Source organism: Bombus terrestris, chromosome 4 (assembly GCF_910591885.1).
Source record: "Bombus terrestris chromosome 4, iyBomTerr1.2, whole genome shotgun sequence".
NCBI classification, from domain to species: Eukaryota; Metazoa; Arthropoda; class Insecta; order Hymenoptera; family Apidae; genus Bombus; species Bombus terrestris.
The window spans coordinates 16,464,205-16,484,675 of NC_063272.1; the positions used below are offsets into that span (position 1 = coordinate 16,464,205).

General features: G+C 34.9%; 1 protein-coding gene across 1 annotated transcript in view; it reads left to right on the top strand.

Annotated features, from left to right (window-relative positions):
• The window catches only part of LOC100645439, a 707,019-nt gene that overhangs the window by 652,865 nt on the left and 33,683 nt on the right, over positions 1-20,471 (top strand). Inside the window, exons 6-7 of the mRNA XM_048405181.1 lie at positions 7,375-7,584; positions 8,648-8,908. Coding sequence (XP_048261138.1) covers positions 7,375-7,584; positions 8,648-8,908 — 471 coding nt within the window. The remainder of the gene's footprint in view (positions 1-7,374; positions 7,585-8,647; positions 8,909-20,471) is intronic.

Genomic DNA, 20,471 nt, shown 5'->3' on the forward strand with positions numbered 1-20,471 from the left:
TAATCGAAATATTAAATTCATAAATGGAATCAAACGATAACTTAATTTAATTTATCAATTTCCACATGAGCATATTTTTTAAGGTACTAACTAATAGTCTTTCAAATATTAGCAGATTACCTGTGATATCACTTGAAATTGAATCATTCATTCTTGTCATTATCACTCACCTGTACATAATGAACTCAGCCCGTTTCTCAATACTTCGCTGTTTAAAAACAATGTCCGGAAAAATACATATAAATCGCTCTCTTTTTATATCCGGAGGATCCACGAAGCAATAAAGTTTACAATCTTTCCGCGCGCGCAACCTCACGCGATAGTGATCTTTTCGCTTAAGCTTTTGCAAGCTCAGCTTGGATACGTTTGCGTGGCGAGCAGCTTTTCATAAAGTCTACCCGTAAATTTCGCGCTCGCCTGAAGCTATCGGTATCAACGACACCCTGCATTGGTAGATTTTGTTGTCTCGTTTGATCGACGCTTTGTTCCATACGACTGATTTATTATACCAGGTTATCCCATAAGTAATGAGGTTCTTTTGATATATACTGGATGGTCGAAAATAAATGATGAGAGATATAAGAGACACTTCAATATGCTAAAATGAGAACGAAATAAATAACGTAACATTGAACAGGCTATTATCTCTAAAAGTTCGTCTGAAATCTGTCATATTAGTTGTGACAATAACCTGCGTTGTGGTAAAAGATCAACTAAAATACCATTGCGGCTGAGAAAATTTTTCTTGATAATAATTGATAAATCAAGCTCGAAATTCAATTGTCTCATTATTCGTCGTGTTTTTATTTTGTCTTATAGAAACACCATCTTAAATATTCGCAACATCTTCGACTGAACATGCATATTAGATGCAAATAAACAACTATCTCTATCGATAATTATCAGTGATGTATTCCTCCTCTTAGTGAGAACTTTCACAGAAATAACAAATATTCTGATCGTAATATTAATGACTTTCTATTGCAACCAGCCCATCGCACACGATAACTGAAACATTGCTAAAACTACTTTCTAACAGTCTTCAACGATCGAAAACTCATTTTCACTCTTCGCTAGTAAAATAGCTGTGCAGCGAAACTCAAACATAGAATCGCAACTTCCACTACATCAATCAAAACCTTAACGCTTCTATTCGTGATATGTTACCATATTTTCTTATTTCTCTACTCTGTCTCTTTATCGCTGTCCACGAGCTACAAAATGTCATCGACGATCGATGATCCAATTCATATTGAAAAGTTTTCATTTTACTAGGTAGTTGGAAACGAGACGATCAATTTTTTCTCTAAATAATTTGAAATAAGTATTGTACGTAATAATATACTAAATTTTGGGTAATTCTACACATTTGTAAAATTATCCATTTTATATACAACAAATTAATATCAGGAAACAAAAATTCATCCTCTTAATTTCAGCCTTCCTCGAGTCCTCGAGTTCTTCGAATTCCTCGATCGGTTAATTTCTAAAACTCTCGTTTCCATTTTCAGTTCAGCTGACCTTTTATCTTTTACCGCCGTATTTTTCTCGCGAGTACGAAGAGTTTTCTCAAAATAAAGAAAAAGAAAAAGGAAAACGAGCTCTAATGGATTCCATCAGGCTAGATAAATTTCGTCGGAGCTCTCAAAGAATCTTCATTATTTCGCGATCACTTATTACCAGCGCTTCTGCTTTCGTTCTCGAGGGCAACGTGCATCAACCAGGTGAATCTATCTCCATTCTCGATCTTCTGCAACGGTTGATTGTCTTTCGACGTAGCGGGAAATAACGCCGGAACCCGGATGACTTTGACGGTTTCTAATCCGCTCGTCTCGCCTAGAAATGAAATTTTCTCGCTACACGACGCTCCTTGCTCCCTACTGAGCACCTCGAATCGCTAAACGAATTCAAAATTGTGGCACGCCGTCGTCGTTCAAAGAACTTGCGTGGTACGTATGTCGGCAAACGTGTCTGGATTGGGATTAGTGGATTAGTAACGAGATTAATCTTGCGGAGACTGTCTGTGGTTTTTCCCTTGATATATTGAAGGCGAGCTGAACAAAGTTTTACTCGGTAAATATGGAATAGAATATTAATAATCGTATTTGACATTATGGAAATAAAATAACGATACGACAAATATTTAGTATCATAGTTTTATGTATACTTTTTCACGGCATAATTCTCAATACTTGGAAAAATTTGCTTCCCATTGAGTCTTCAATGACTTTTGTACGAATCTCAGAATTTTCCTTTTTACTTGATTACTAAAAGATTAAAATTGCTATAATTGTTAGGATTGCTTACGGCGGAATGGATATAGAATTAGTATTAGAATATGGAGAAAAATGAAGCGAGGGACAATACCGAATCGGAACAAAACGACAGAAATGGCGGAAATAACCCGACGATTTCTAGAACGAAAGTTTCCAGTCGTTTGCTTTATTGCCTCCTTAAGACGGAAGTCGTCGTTCGATTATAGCTGTCTTCTAATTACGAAAACTTCCTTATCATTGTTTCGTAGTCTCTTTTTCCCCATAGAAAATGCAGCATTTATTTCCTCGGGATTGAACGTTAGAATTGAACGACTTTCTTTCAGAAGAATTACAGAAAGTATATTGTAAATTTTACTGTAAATTTGTTATTCGAATTACCTAAATTACTATAATAGTAAATTTTAAATTAAGACTCATAATAAATTCAAGTAAATGAAATTCTATAGAAAATCAACAAATATTCGTAACATTATTATCCTATTTTCCTGTTTATGGAGTTAATTAATATATCTTCTGACAAATTCATATACAGTGACTCGTATTAATATTCTGGTACCAGGATGTGCGCAACGTTAATCTTGTACACATTTGCTTTTAATAAGTTTATTTTAATATATTAAGGTAAATATTTCATTTGATAGAAACATACATTTTACTGAGTCGAGCAATAGATCTATTCTCCTTTTATTAATACACATATTTTGGAGAACGTTATAAAAATTGTCTAAAGAATATAAAGATACACGAATGAAAAGAATAGGATAAATAAATTACTCGCTGATTAGATAAATTTTACATGAGAATAACGACACTAGATGTGCATTTTTAGGAAAACATAAACGAACGTACTACTGAACCAATTTATTTAACGCGCGTACCTGTTCCAAAGAAGAAAGAATAACCAAACGAAATAATTCTCGAATTTCATGAAATATCCAAACGTTAATGCTAGTCACTGTAGCCTTATCGTTAACTTATTCCAGGCTATTCCCATGTCTGGACGCAAAACGAGGCGCAAAACAAAAGCGGTTTAAACACGGGTGAGAAAGAGGAAAGGAGAAACGGTGTCTGGCAGGTGGGAAGCAGGATCGATGACGAAAACAAAAACGAACGGCCGCAGCCTGTAGAAGCTCGGATAGTCCGGTGACGTTGGAATGTTTTATAACGGGTGGACCGTGCGTTTTCTTCGTCCCGCCGAGCCGCGTTTTCTCCTCGCCTTTCTCCTTTCTTCCCCTTTTATCTTTCTTTCTCTTTTTTTCTTTTTTTCGGACAGAAGCGACGCTAGATTCCTGACGCTGAATGGCCGCGATTGTTACAGCGACGACAAAAGTTTAGCTAAAACGCGGGCAGACCCGGTTTCGCGGATTTGTTTTCCCGGTTTCTTTTGCGATTAAACGCGCACCGCAATTGTCCGGTTTCTTGAAAAACAGCCAGCCTCCTCCTAAGTGAGGTATACTCCGTGCCTCATTGCATAGCCTTGGCGCATGGAACGATTAGGACGAGGTACGCGGTAATTGTTTCGTAGAAGCCAGGAAAGGGTGAATGAGGAAACAGTGAATGAGAAGCGAGTACCTCGATGAATTTCAGACGAGTTCCTAACAGAATTGGATCGATTATTTGAAGCTCTAGTTCTTTCTGTGTCATTCTTGCAATCTAGAATGCTTTTCATTAGGTGTATAGATTAACTCGATGCCTTTAAGTCTGTTTGATATGACGTATAAAAGGAAATCATTTTAGTTCCAAGTTATTCTTCTATTATCCATTAAAATCCTATTCTCTTCGAGCGATTCAATATTTATTTATAATTCAAAAAGGAACGTTATTTGAACTCAGTATCTTTTCTGTCCACTGCTCACGATTCATTTGCTACAATAGAACCTTATAATAGTACTTAAATTGTAACTGCGATACAATACGTTAAATGTAAATTAATATTCTTTAATTACTTTGTCGTAAACGTAGAATACTTGAAATAAAGGAAGATACGTACTTTAATAAATATATAGTACAATAATACAGTAAATAATACATTTTACAGAAATCTTAAATTCACTTACATTTAATTGAGAATTATAAAAAATATTTTAAATTCTACTTGCAGTTTGTTGCATACTGCTTATTATTCATATTCTTCCGTGTTTTATATATATATTTTGACAAATCTTTCAACTATTCTAAACACGAGTATAGAAATAAGATGCCTTTTATAGCTCACAAATACATAAAAAAATTCATCATTTCCTTCTTCAATTCGTTCGAAGACCTTTGGAAGATAATGTGATCTCGTGAAATCATCATCTCGGTAATTCTTCGAGAATTTATGCTCTTCTATTTTGAAATTATACCTCTATTCTCTCTTCGCATCGCTGATTTCATTTAACTTCAATTTACTATTTAGAAGCATTTACTGTACCACGAGCTGCAATTAACCAAGATAGAATTAGCAAAAAACTTTGCAAGATTTTCTATCGCGTGACATCGTGGTTCATTTGCAGTCGGCGAATCGAGCTAAACTCTGCGGAAGCGTAAATTTCGAATAGAAACGGTAAGTTTTTCGTCGAACCAGATCCTGAGGATGAACCTCTCCTCCTTTTTTCCCTTCTTCGCGATTCCTCGTCGATGGCAAGTTTACGAGGGAGGAATTCTACCCCGTCAATACTGTATTAGCCCGCGATAAGTTTAAGCCATTTGAATCCTCAGCGAGTTGGCTGGGCTTTACCTAGCCGGTTCGCGCAACTTTAATGGCTCGCAGATTTAACAGGACACAGGTAGAAACTTTGTTCCAGGACCGAATGAAAAGCTCCAGGCATTCGACTGTCCCTCTACCGAAACGAATTTCTGATTTCGTACACGTACCAACTTCGAAAAGTTTCTGTCGTTACACTGTTCCGTTAAAGCTTCGTGAACATTAAAAGGAACGTCCAAGTCAGATGGCCATCTCGAAAACACGATAATCTTACAGAAAACGCTATATCATAATCAAGATAATCGTGTGAAAATAGTATTCTGGCATGGTTATTGTAATTTACATAATAGTTTATAAAAGTATTTAGATTATCATTGATTAATTGCAATTGTGAATTTTTATGCATTTATGGATTTAAAGAATATCGAGTTATAACGTTCAGTAGGCGAAATATATGTTTGCGGAGGTCCCCATTTTCGAATCATGGTCACAAAAATTTGAATCTATGTAAATATCAGCAGTCTAGTTATCATAGAAAATTTTCTTAAGTATGGTACGTATATCACACGAATTCTTCTTTTCCCAAACTTCATTGTAACATACATCTTCTAATAAATGCATCGAATTCGAAGTCTTCTTAAAATATTGAAATATATGAGAATTTAAACACATCGTACAGGTTAATAAGAAAATTAAAACGACGTATTTCTATTAATTTGTCCAAAAATACCAGAAGGAAATATTATAAAAAGAATAATGGAAGAACCAAACTGAATGTTATTATTACACGTTGTTAGTTTGAGAGCTTTCGAAAAAGAATCAGATTTTCATTCATCGTTACTTCTTACTTTAAGAGTATCATAAAGTGAGATATTTATGCGACTATAAAGTTACAAAATATGGCTTTGGGCCTCCGTTGGCTCTGTTCCTGATGTTGAAATTCGCGCGAAAATCGTGCCTGTAAAATTTCAACGATTATTACATCGCGCTTAGTCCGTCCCAATAACGAATCGTCGGAAATCAGTTTCATGGCCCGTCTCTCTGTGTGATTCAAACGAATTTAAATCCTACCTACGCTTCCCGTAAAATATCGGTTTAACGACATTATCGAGCGACTGCGTATTTCCTCTGCAATGAAATCCGGCTTTATGCATCAGCATATTTAATCGGCAGACGACGACGTTACGTTAATTAATATGTTTGCTAATAACGTATTAATCTATCGTTAAATAGCGCTTCGACAAGAATTAACACGATACAAACTATCATTTGATGATTTGTGAATCGTTTATGAAACGAATTGCTTTATTAATTATTCGAGGGTTACGCGAAAATATAGAAACTTACAACTTCGAATATCTTTCTTCAACGATAACGTGGATATGGGAAACGACGAATTAAATGTATACTTATGTAGAGGATTATTGTTAGAAACGCTTAAAACCTTTATATACGCGTATAACAAAATATTCGACTAACATTTGATTTTATCCACAGTTTTCTCAATTTACAGATCTGTTAACATTCGTATCAATTTCCTTCCAGTCTCCTAAATAAATATAAGTGGTGACAAAAGAGTTATATGTGCCATTATTGAAACTCACGAGCATTTTCCGCTATTTCTACGATATTTCGTTGGTATCGATCTCTATGTATTTTAAGCAAACAGAAGTTAAAATACTATGTAGCTGGAATGTAGAGGATTAATCTTTTACAACAGTTGAATTTGGCAAATATCCCAAAAGAACTGGAAAGCTGCTGATCATGTGTGAGTTTTGCAACGTCATCTCGCTTTAACGGGCTGATTCTGGTTAAATCCTAGACTTTCCTATTTGCTTTTGAAAGAACAGAAACGAATTCCAGAATAAATTAATCTGTTTTCGAGATTCGCATATGATACGTGTTATTTATTACGAAATTCATATTTCCTATTGAATTCCTAATAATAGTATAAATTATGTCATAATATACATTATACATAATTGCCAAATTATTGCTCTGGTATATCACATAACCGGTAATGTTATTAACATATTGATTAACATATTTGTTCGTGTAAGTTGCAATTTGTACGTGCAATTAATATTGTCAATCGACAAATGTAAATTACGCTGAAATATGTAATACTTAATAAAATGCTCAAGCAAATCAGACGAGCTTTTTCCAGTAAAAATCGATTTATTTATTACTTCATTATTACAATCGCTGTACTTATATAATTACATTATACTTTACATACTTTATACATCAAACCATTTATATCGAAAATTCAATAACCCTCGCGATATTTTAATTCCAAACAAAAAGTCACTGTTCCTTCTCGCAGCTCAAAGTAAATTCACCGCCACGAAAGTTCGTAGAGGCGCCTTAGAGTAATCACGATCAATTAACCAGACCCGTGTTTCATTTCAGGCTCTGGTCTATCGAGACGGGAACTTGGTGTCAGGCTCGCTGGAAGCCTTGGTACAGCATATGGTACCCACCGAAGAATATTATCCCGATCGGGCGTACCTCTTCGCCTTTTTGCTGAGCGCCAGACTCTTCATCAAGCCGCACGAGCTCCTGGGCGAGGTCTGCGCCCTCTGCGAGCATCAGCAAAACCTGACTGGAGATAGTGGCAAGGTGAGCCACGAATGCAACCGTCCCACAAAAGCCCACCAAGAACCTTCCGGGCGTGCACTTTACGGCCACAGCGTGCATTATCGTTTCATCGTCTCGCAAGCTCGACCCCCTTTTCGCATTCACCCCCTCGGAGAATCACCCTGGCACGCTCGCTCTCGTTCCAGTTGTAATAACGAGCACGCGTATCCAGGCCAGAAATGTTTCGCTGGCAAATGAATTTCCACCCTGACGATTCTTCTCTTTTCTTCTTGTTTAGCTGCTGTCTTCTGCTTTAGTATCTTTACTGATATTTTTGCCCGATTTTATTTTTTTCGGCTTCTTCTATAATTCAAAGTTATGTTCTTTTGCACTTGGCGCTTTTTAGTATTTTAGTCTTTTTCATTGTGCATTCTCTTCTGTATGTTCAGGATGAAAGAGATTCGGATGTTCAAATGTCATGGTGGTTTTGTTATTTTACGGTGATTTGCGTTATTTTTCGAGCGGGATTTACTTACTGGTGAAACATGTACCATCATCTTATTAATATCATCTTTGTCTGTGCCTTGTATAATCTATATTTGCGAAGGAAATAATTATGGATATGCAATATTTGATATAACGCGATATAGTTAACTTATCGAAGCAAAAATAACAGAATCACGTTCGTTCGAGTGTAATTGCGATAACCAAATTATGAATACTACTTTATAGATCGAAACTCGTCTCGAACAATGATTCAACCCTATTTTTATCGACTTTAAATCTCGTTTAAATCTGTCAAATAGCGAATCTAGAAAGTGACTAATTATCTCAAAGCATATTGATGCTTGTTTTCTATTTTCTGACCGTCTTAAATAGCAAAAGATGTAAAACGTTAATAAGTCCGCATAATCCGCATCACTTCGCAATCTCTAGAGGGTCGCAAGTTTTCGAAAGTTCTGAAAGATTCGTTGGGCATGTGCATTCTGTGGCGTTCCAATTTCCGCATCTCATCTAAAACTTGTTTGGCAACGCATGTACGAGCAAGTGAACTAATAAAAAGGGAGGAAGTGGAACCGGTTGGAATCTGTCTGGCGTGTTCCAGGAACGTCTGCAACGTTTCGTGCCACGACTGGTGCAGCTGCTAGCCGAATGGACAGAAACATTCCCGTACGATTTCCGGGACGAGAGGGTGATGGGCCACGTCAGGTCCATCACGCAGAAGGTCGCTGCGGTCGACGCTGCGGCCAGGCAGGAAGTTTCGGCATTGCTGCAAAACTTGCTGCTTAGACTGACGGCCCTGGAGAGGTACGAGGAGGGTTTGGCTAGACTGGCGACCGAGGCAACGACAGAGCAACTTTCACAGGTTCGTATAAATGCGCTAAATATGCGTATTAGTACTGTCCAAGCAAATCGTTGCCCTCTCTTAAACGATCGCTTCAACGTGAGATTCTGGGAAACTTTGTGATTTATTGTGTAGGAATTTAATTGAATGTTTCGGAATTTCAGAGTCTCGATTCACTTATCTGCCGGCTATGGATCATCCGTCTCTGAGAAGGATCTAAATTTTTGTTTTATTATTACAATATAGTAGAACATTTTAGAAGTTTTAATATTCGCGTATTTTTAATCGTAAAAAAGGCTTTAACTATCAGATGTGTAGTTAACGTGTAGTTAAAAGAAGATTTAAAAGTACAGCACAAAAGAACAGAATGAAAGAGAATTAAATCGTAATCGAAAAGATGCTAGAATAAATTATTAATTACGTTCTTAACAATTTTTACATGTCCTTTAGAGTTTCCTATATTCTATAATATGATCGCTATATCGTTATTTTATCCGCATAACTTCTTAGACCAGTCTAATCGCATTGAGAAAACAGCAAAAGAGGCTCACACGTCGAATAACTTTCGTTTACATCAGCTATACCAAATATTAGATCGTTTAGGCGTACAAACGTTCCAGGAACTTAACCGTATTGATCGAGTTTAACAATGATTACTCGATTAACTGTAACCACGGCGAAGTTCTGGTATAATGAACCGATAATATTCTGTCTATGGTACTTGTTCGATCGGCCGTCCGTTCGTTCCGTGCACCAATTCCGTTCCCGTAACACGGCACTCTTGTTACCGTTTAAATGGCTCGCCCATGTCGTTTGTGCTTATATCGATACCAACGCACTTCTAGCATTTGCATCAGTACCATACATGTGCTATGGTTATCCAATCGTGTGTAAACGTTTGCATAAGGCGTTCCCGACAAGCATCCCAAAGCTTCTTTTCGAGTATCCATTTAAATGTTGCATTCTAAAAATAGGTACTCTGACAAATCTTTCGTCTTCAATTCGATTAATATCGATAATAATACAGAAAATTTTATTGCATTATCATCTGAAAGTTTAAAATTCAAGTTCATAAAACAGTTATGAAAGCAAGTAACATCATAATTAAATATTAGATGTGCTTTTAACTAATTGAAGATTTAGTAGTTTGTATGCGCACGTTTGCATTACAATTTACAATGACAATGACGTACAATCTTATTTAAACAAAAATACCGTGAAACATTACTATTATCGTCTACAATAGTTTAATTTCAACCATTCCGTATTTCCACGCACCAAAAACACAATTATTCGTAACAAACATCCACGGCAAAATTACAAATTCCGCTCGAGATATTCCCAATTCATAATTCTCTAATTTTCCGCTGAAAATTACGAAATAATAAACTTAACGTTCCCCGTTCGGTTCCTTAATCCCAAGAGAAATTTTACTATACGCGCGGTATCATAAATCGAATTTGCGTACACTTTGTACGTGGCCATAGACGCGTCGATGGATGATACTTCTGTCAGTGTTGAGAAAGTAAAATAGCTTCCTTTCCCGGTATCAAGCAATTCCCCGTCAAACTCGATTTTCCAGCCACGTTCTCTCCTTTGACAGACGTTTCAATATTTTCCCGGAGACACGGAGACGCGATACTGATAACATCCTCGAGGGATACGCGGGGATTTCACCTATGCATCATCCCTGTTTATACATGTTATTCGCACGGTGTGCTAATGCACACGTTTCTCATCGTTGTGCACGCACATGGTCTTCTATCCTTCGTACTGTGTATACTAGCAGTACGCGTACACTTTGCGCTGTTAGGCTAACAGGGTTATGTAGTTTCACCGTCGACATGGGAGACAGTAACTATTCTATTTAATTTGATTACTCCTGCGCCTATCTGCCACTGCGTGTAACACCTACTAATAGCTAATTTGCAACTGCATTAGTTAGTTAAATATGCCGGCGTATCGTACCCCGGCTAATCAGAACTGAATTGCGTGAGCGCCGACCGCTACAAGCTTCATCGATGATCGTGCGGCCGGAGAAATTACCGCATCCCCAATTGTTTCGTTGTGCGGTTGTCGCTTCCGTTCCGGAAACCTGTTTCGGATACCACTGCCTCCAATTCCTGGTTATGTTACCGTTCGTTCGATATCCGGTGTATGTCTCCATTTTCGGATAATCGAGGAGAAATTCCGGGAGATATTTTTCTGAAACGCCTTGAAATCAGTATCTTAATGCTTCGTATAACGCAGAGATAATGGCTGTCTATCCTGTTGGATTTTAGTGGCCTTTTTCGAAAATGCTAGACTTTTCAAGAAAAACAGACGAATTTTTTTGTAGCTTTTACTGACACCTAATATAGTATAGTATAGACCTGTATAGTTTTCAGTATTTTTATTCATAAGTGGAGAAAATAAAGAGCAGAAGAACTTTTTCGCGAAAGATTGTGAAGAACGATAGTTTTGATTAAACAGAAATATATTGATTGCTAGAATTTTGCAGAAACATTGCGAAATATTCACTGGCATGCCAGAATGTAATCACGAAAAAAGAAAATAGTATTGATTATGCGTTTGGCACATAATTTTAGTGTATTTAGAAAGGAGGTAGGTATTATACTTATTTCTGTCTAAACTGCCGTACATTAAGTTAGAAAATTATAATAATCGAATGTTATCAGTGTTTGAATATTCGATATCTTTGATGTCTTGATATTGTAGTACTTTGTATATGATATCTATGGTATCCAAATAATACAATACCTCGATATCTCCATATGTTAAATTTCTGATAATACTTCGCATTCTGATATTTGATAATCTTGATGCTTTAATGTCTCGATACAGCAGTATATATCACAATTTCTTGATATTTCGATACCTTCAAACCTCGATATCTTGATACTCGATAGCTCGATATAAAGGATGATGTCATATTACTTCATTATCCTAATAACCAATTAGTATTCTAACATGCTAATACGTCGATAGGTACAACAAAAGTTTCCATGAAAAACTGTTGTAAGATTAAGATTTAAAATTATTCTAAATGCTATTTTTGCATATTTAGAAAATAACAAGAACGTATATATATATATATCCTAGAAGTAATTTTGCTATTAAATTTTAATGAAATACCATTCAAAGTTCTTTAGTATGAAGCTCTGTTTATTCACATTGCTAAATAGTAATAACTGTTACTAGGTAAAAATAAATAATCGTTTGTTTCTAAGATACTTCATCTTCTCGGTGACGAGGCATTAAATGCATATTTTATCATGGACGAATGAATAATAGTGCCGTTCTTTGTGATCAAAGGGAGATAAATTCCCTGCGGCATAATAAATAACATCCTCATCTAAACGCGGATGAAATTGCTCCATTGCCTATCAAAAGTTCCTGGAAATTGTTAAAAGCAGCTTCTTTAACCGGCAATTTTAATATTCCTTCTCTATCATCATCTCGTAATCTGCCTCTTGGTCCCCTGGAAATTGTTAAGATAGGTATAACGCAGCCTTTTTTCCCCGAGGTGGTGCCTTTATTTGGTATACATGAAAATATTAATGTGAACGCAATTTTTTATATCCACAACGCCAGCCAAAATGAATATTGTATACGTTTATTGGGTTTTCTCTCACTTCCTCGTTTTTTCTTTCTCTTTCTCTTTCTCTCACTCTACCTTTTTCATAAGGAATATTAAAATCATAAAATACAGAATAAATGTTAAAATTCGGTCACACGTGCAAGGGACATGATTTTTTTGTAAGAAAACGATACAATATGAATTATTCGTGTATGTTGAAAATGAATTTGTTAGCTTGCTCTGTGTGAAGTATACTATAATGATAAAAATAATTGGAAGAAATATTTTGATACTGGATAATATTATCTTTAGGTGTGTGGTGTCTATTTATCTAACTACACATCTTATTTGATTAATTTTTAATCACATACAATTGTATCTTTGCTACAACCTGTAGTGTAACCTGTTAGATTACTTGGTATCTGCTAATTTGATTTATTTACTAAATCACTGTATCGAAATAATTATTGAAACATATATCATTATAGAATCAAATAATCATATTACAGAAGTTTTCACATTTAATGATACACTAATGTGCTGTTGTTATTTGTACTTATCTCGTACAATCAAAGTCACAGAAAAATTCTATAATAGAATTTCCTTTAAATCGTAGCAAAGAAATATGTCGATTCAACTTTCATAAAAGTATCATCATAAAATAAATCATCGTATAATCTGTAAACATGAGTCAAGCGATATTAAGCCACAGAAGATCATCTAAAATTCGTGTTTTAAGGTAATGCGCCAAATGTTACAAAAAAGTTTTGCCAAGTTGCTACAATGCAACACTTGCAATTAGCATTCGCGTCGAAGAAGCAAAAGATGGTGGTTGAGTAAGGAGAATAAAGAATATTCCAAAGCTTCCAGTAACGTTCCAGCAACTACCTCATAGAACGGTATTTGCATGGCCGCTTGCATATCTACGGTTTACGTCGGAATTGCATCGAAAATGCAGAAAGTCGGAGCGCAATAAAAATATAACGCGAGCGGAAAAAGAAGAAGAGAGAGGAGAAGAAGCAGATAAGGAAACGGGTGGGCCGAGCTCTTAGGAAGCTCCGGCTTATTAAAGTGGAAGTTCGCCGCGCTTTTTGAACCCGTCCCTGCGACGTGCCGCGGCGACAGCTTTGCTTGAACTTTCTCAAGAAGCGAGCCGTAACTCGCGAAACCAATAATACGCCCATAATCTCTTTTTCATCCCTCCGTCGCCGCATCCTCGTTCTTCTTCTCTTTTTTTCTCATTCCACGTCGTATTCACCGCTGTAAGAAAAGTTCCAAGCATGGAAGACTAGAAACTACTTGATTGCAAATGGTTTTATAACAGCGGAACCAAGATGTTGTCGTTTGGCGTTTGGCTATTCGACATCTTCAATTAATCGCGATGAGGATCGTCGATGGATCTTGTTATTTGTTGGTCGATAGGGTAGATGTACGTAAGTTGATAGCCCAGAAGGTATTTTAGAGGAATTTTTCAGGAATTTAGAAAATATTTTGAAGGATTTCATAAGTTGGGTAATTTTAAACGCGTAGTTGAGGATATTAATTCACATACAAGGTTCCATTTTGTCCTTAAAAGTAACATGAATTTAATATTGACCGGCGGAACTGCAGCTTCTATTTCGTTATTTAGTAGAAGGAAATTTTAAGCAGATTATAAAAGCAAGTTAAGGAGTAGGGGATAGGAAAAGCAGAATATTATTAACAGAGGAGAAGAAGTTTTAGTTTCTAACTATAATACGATGTAAGATGAGAGAAAAAGTAATATCGAGCGTTCTTTTATCTATTAGAAGTTAAATATTTTAATCTCTTGCATAATCAACATTGCGAGGTAACTGTTCTATCGCGTTTAAGAATACATTATGAGCTACCCTTATAAGATAAAACGTTTATTTGCTTTGATTAAAGGTAGAAATTCCTGATCTTCCTTATAATAGAGCATCGAGCGAACATTTTATTTGGAAGACAAAAATTTTCAACGAAATGCACGATATTTATAACAAATATCGTGTACTTATTTGTGGCAAAATATTCTAACTCGTAATAACAGAATAGAAAAATTGAGCTGTACTGGCACAACTATATCAAGATCAATTCTTTGGTTTCTGAAAAGCCAATTACAAAAATTTGTTCACAGAACGCATCTGATATTTAAAAATATGTAAAATATTCACGGCATAGAATATTTCGTACAACTTTCAGTAGGTGAAATGATATCTTTATTTAGGTTCTATAAAAATATAAATTTGAACAAATATTACCTCAATCTAATAGTAGAATTAACCAGTTTGACTTTTGAGTGATGCAATTATCTAAAGCGAAGATTTTCAACGTAATAATCACCTCGAATCAATAATTGCGAACTTTTATGGCGGAACTTTTTTATATCCTATTTTTACGGTAGATAACATTTCATCCAAACCATTTCCACGCGTTTATTACGCACCCTGAATTGATTGGATTTCTTTTATGTGTTTTGCGAACAAGAAATCGTTCTCAAGCCCAATACTACAGCTTTAATCTCTTTCTTTTCGCAGAAAGAAAGTTTCGGACGAACACACCAGGCTTCTCAATCAAGAACCTTTATTGCATTTAAACAGTTACTCGCTTGGAAAGTTCAGCTCTGGACTTCGATATTTAAAAAGAGAAAAAGTTGCAGCCTGTGATTTCATACGACGAACATTTTATAGCTACTTGTCGATAGAACGACTTTTAATGGTTCGAAGCACTCAATTTCGTTTAGAGTTCCTTAGCGTTTCTTCATGCGCGTCAGCAAAATCTGACGTACAGGCTTCAAGAAAAACAGGATAAATAAATAAATAAATAGTCAGGCGGATTTGACAAGTTGGCATATCTATTTCGACGAAGAAATAAGAAATTAAACTTGAAAGTGTGTTTGAGTTTTATCGCAGAAAATATTTCGTTTCGGTGAATAATTTCTAGCGTGTCAAAATAGAGAAGAAGTACAAGATATAAGTCCACGATTGTAATTGAATACTTATCATAGTTTTAAAATTTATTTTGGGGTGAAGCGTTAAATTCAAAGTAAAATTATTGCAGATATTAATATAAGTATAAAACTAAATATAAAAGTGTGTTTGAGTTTTATTTGAGGAGAAATTTCGTTTCCACGAATACTGTGAAGCGCTTAAAAAGGAAGAATAAATAAAAATAATAAATATATAAACTTGATTGAGCATTATTCAAGATCTTTGATACAATAAAAATAGGAGATAAATATTTATACTGCCTTTTACGATGAGAAAGCAATGAATTTTTGCTTTCAGTAAAAACAGATTAATTTACAGTTCCTTTTTGTACGAAATAATTTAAATTACGTGCGAGCAACATGAAATTAAAAAAATAATTTACATGTACAGCTTACGAATTACGAAAAGTCCACTGTCCTTTTTAATTAAAATCTTCGTTATTTCCCCCTTTGTTTTAAAGATTTTGCTGCTCGTTTCGTAATATTTGTATCCTTTTGACAGCAACGTTCAAAGCTTTTATAATCATCATTTTATAATGCATCATTTCACATCAAAATATTATTCATTATGGATACTTCATAATTTATATAGCTTTTAAACCGCTTTAAGTGGGATGGTTTAGTTTAAACTACTTCATCCAACTTTACGTAGATAAATCTGTCAAAAACTTTTACATATTCATACCTTACTCATTCATAAATTTGCACAATTTCTCATACATCGTTCCCTACACCAATTTTTTGCTAAACGAAAAAGTTTTCCGATATTTTGGCAAAGTGTATTCTCTCCTGACGACTACAAAACTCGAAGCATTAATTCTTCGAAAGATGCATTCTATCTGTTGCAAATGTTTATGATCTCTATCCGGAAAATTAAAATGTACTACATTTAAAACGCCTAGAAAATTTACAGCGTATTCCTCATCTTTCGTACGATAAGTTCTATAAAATTTAATTTCAAATATTTTAACGAATAAGGTTATAATTAGACGGAGAAAATCTACAAGACTGAGAAGATATAAAAAAATGTGTTTCCATTGTAAAAAATAGTGCAACTACAAAATGCACACGCGTCATTACTCCCGCGAAAAATATGCTCGCCAAAAGTATAATCCTTCTTAAAGCATGCAAATGAACTGGTTCTGTAAAAATGTTTGTCACCAAGTCCCTAGCTGCTTGATTTAATTAGACATAATTCTGCTGCAATATAATTACAGATACACTCATAGAAATCATATGATGTAAGAAATATTTTATTTAAAAAAATTGAAATATGTCGAACAGAAAGTAACATTTTTACATATTTCATTAACGATAGAAAGACAAATATGAGCCATTCTTGTCACGAGCTTCTCTATTTATTCCTGCGAAATCATAAAACTTCATTTTTCATTGAAATTCGCGGTAGCCAGTGTGCTTAGGACGCCTGGAAACTAGTAAAACGTCCGGAAACTAGTAAAACGTCCGGAAAACCGGTCTTTCTGGTTTTCGCGAGCGGTACAAAGCTTTTAATTACGTTTTCTTCCGCGTAATGACGAGAGAGGGCTGCGAGTGGAGGCAAGGGACAAACACAAAGGCTTTCGAAACGCAGTTTCTGCTCTGCTATCGGGTTGTATTTAAATGCGCGCATTAACGTTGTTACTATAGATAACGGGATTTTAATTGATAACGATAATACGCGTTAAAATCCGTATTAACTCCGTTACACGCTTGCTGTATTTATATTCGCTCGGCAACAGCGGTTCCGATTTAATGCCTGCTTTTAAATGATCGAACCGTGTCACTGCCAGTTTTGTGCAATCGCATGCGAGTCGATTATTATTATTAATTGTAGATATTTCGTGATTTAGTTATATTTCTCCGGTAACGTGTCGAGTTCGTTTCGCTTCGTGAAAGTAATTATCGTTTTCACTAATCGGATAAACTTCTATGTAGCGAGTTTGGTTAATGTTCATTCATATCCCATTTTCGTGGATTTTGTAATTTGTAATTTTGGAGAAATTTGGGGCAGAACTGTAGAAATTGTACGAGTGACTTTATAATTTGAGAGTTTCCATTTTTTTTTTTTTTTTTTTTTTTGGTCTATACATTTTTATCTTGCATATGTATAGTGGCAGACTAAAGGAAATTTGGAACGTAAAGATTGTTACTGATATGGTACAAAGTTTAATACAAAAGTTACTAATATTCGTTGCTCGTACTAAGCAAATTTTCCAATCTTAAACTTTCTTTGGTCCACCAGTGTATATACGTATATCTTTTTAATCCTTAATTATAATATTTAGATGTTAATGGTTCAAATCCCGGTGTTCATAACGAGCTTTAGTTTCATCAAGTTTTTCGTTTGTTTCAATAATCGAAGAAATGAAGTGGTGACTAATGTGATTATATATTGGGTTGACAATTAAGTTATTGCGGATTTTGTCATTAGGTGGTACTGACAAAATCTGCAATCATTTAGTTGTCAACCCAACAATAACTTCTTTGAAATAATAAGAACTTTGCTAAAATACGAGTATATCGAATATGAAGTGAACGCTTAGTCAAGCTGAGTCTAATAAGGAACAGTAATCGATAGCAAGTAAGAGACTTGGATGAAACTGTAACACTGGTCTCAATTTGAAATACATCGTGATTTCCAAGTCGTCATTAATTATTCGATACAAGAAACTATAGCAGTTCCCGTGGTGCATCGTATTTGGTTGCATATCATGACTCGCTAGAGAATTGCGCGTTGTCTTCCTCCGGGTTTCTTTGAACATTGCGAACATTACCGTTCACTAAACTCGAGCAATTTGAAACTTGCGAGAATCTTGCCGTTCAATGATTCTGCTTTCGTAGAATAGTAATTATGGGATTATTCTATTCCCTAAATGATAAGGTGCACGTTTTTATACTTGAAATTTATACGTTATAGGTACATTTTTTTAGTATTTATTCAAAACTAGTTTTAACACAGTGTTTATCTGTGTATACATATCTCTATATCGTATTTTATTTAAGATCATACATACGATACTTATTTAATTCATGAATCATTTATTAATAGATAAGTAATAATTATTTTCAAAACTTTAAAAAATTACAATTTTCGAACATTGGTATTTCCATAGAATTTTGTTAAGAAATCCATTGCATAGTTTTTATTAATTGTTGATCATCAATGAACATTGAACTTGGTCCAGTTGGTTGGAAACTGTTTTTGATATTTTTCATAATTGTTCAGTATAAAATCTTTCAAAACATAGAATCATATGTTTATTGTAAAAAATATTTAAATTCTAATTTTACAATCCTTCAATTTGATATTTGGAATTTCGTTCAACGGTCCACCGCACAATTCATAAACCGTTAAATAAAATTTTCCAAAAAATCAAATTGAAACCAACGGTAAAATTCATCTACGATTATTGAATTTAACTCGCGGCCAGGAAATTATACATATATTTTTAGCAAACATTTATTTCCAAATTATTTAAACATAAAGTAAATATCTATTATAAAATATTAATCTATCGTAAAACATTATCGTAAATAAATATCTAAAATTTTTATCGTGTATAATTAGATTTTATTTGAAAAAATTTTAACTTCCATCGACATTAACTTTGCGCTGTCTTTCACGAGGAGCTGACGCATCGCTGCGAATTAATTTCATTTATACGGACGGTAAAAGCTTTCAATTTCTTTAAAAATTCTAGCACATATAACGAGAAACTATAAAACACGCGCGTTTTTAATTTCACCATCGTGTATCGTTGCCAATTTCAAGACAGTACGAGCAGAGAAACTCGAGAAAGCATTTCGCTGTTGATATTTTTACGCTTTCGTTGCAGTTCTCTTAATTCGAAACAATGAAACTCAGCATCGTATCTCGACAGTCTTAGCACGATCTTCTTGATTTTGTTTCATTTAGCTCCGATACGTGCTTTGGTCTTCTCGTCCTGAACAAATTGCCTTAAAATATTCCGTGTCCTTCTTGTCGCGTTAATTTGATCTTTTGAGTACCGCGGTGAATTTGTAAAATCTAAATTAACTATGACTTTTTACACGCCAAATATTATGTGCAAATATTTGCTTAATTAGCTAGAAAAAATTGTATTATTAGTTTGGTATTAATCATGGTAATTGCAAGAAGAGATTTATTTTCAGTTTCGAAGATGAAATGTAAAATACGCATTAGTGAAGAAAGAAAATTTTATGAACTCAGTATAGAACATTATTTCGTCACAATTTTAGTGTAAAACACATAGAAGATTTGAAGATGGAAAAATGTACAGAATACATATGAAACGTATAAAACAAAGTATAATATTCTAAAATACCTCAGACGCTTTATAAACTTATCATTTTGCTCTAAAATAATCTACGATGCAATTCATTTTATTAATTCTTGATAAAGATGAGCCTTTTAATTATAATCTGTAGATTGAGATTTAAATTTTCCATTAAAATACCCCAGAATCCCATCAGAAAATTAATATACCTACTTCTATTTCACCACGGTAGCTAAGAATTAGTTTAATATCAAATATTTAATAAAACAAGGGGAAAACTTGAGGGACAGTCTGATATAACACAAATCTGCTAACAAGAGTTCTCACAAAATTCTTCATTCCACTCGCTAAACGTCTATCAATATCAGGAAAACTAATGAAGACGTTAAACCGTGGCATTTTCCAATGCCATTGGAAAAACGTCCGTCGATAGAATTAATATCAATCCATTCGCATTTTCTGATCGTGAAGCATCATCGTCCGTTCCCTCATCGGGAGAAAGAGTCGCGAATTGTTTGGCCGTACGGCGATTCACGAGTCATTGAACGTGGCTTTTTTATCGAGGAGGAAACAGGCACAAGGGTGGAATTTGCACGTAAATCAAAACGTTTCGTTCGCGCTCTGCTTGCCGCGAACAGTTGGAATCAATGCTGTCGGTCTCACCGGGATCGTTCCACACTGTCATATCGGGCAACTCCGCTCGTTGATAATTCGATCGACGATCTAATTCGAAGAAACGCA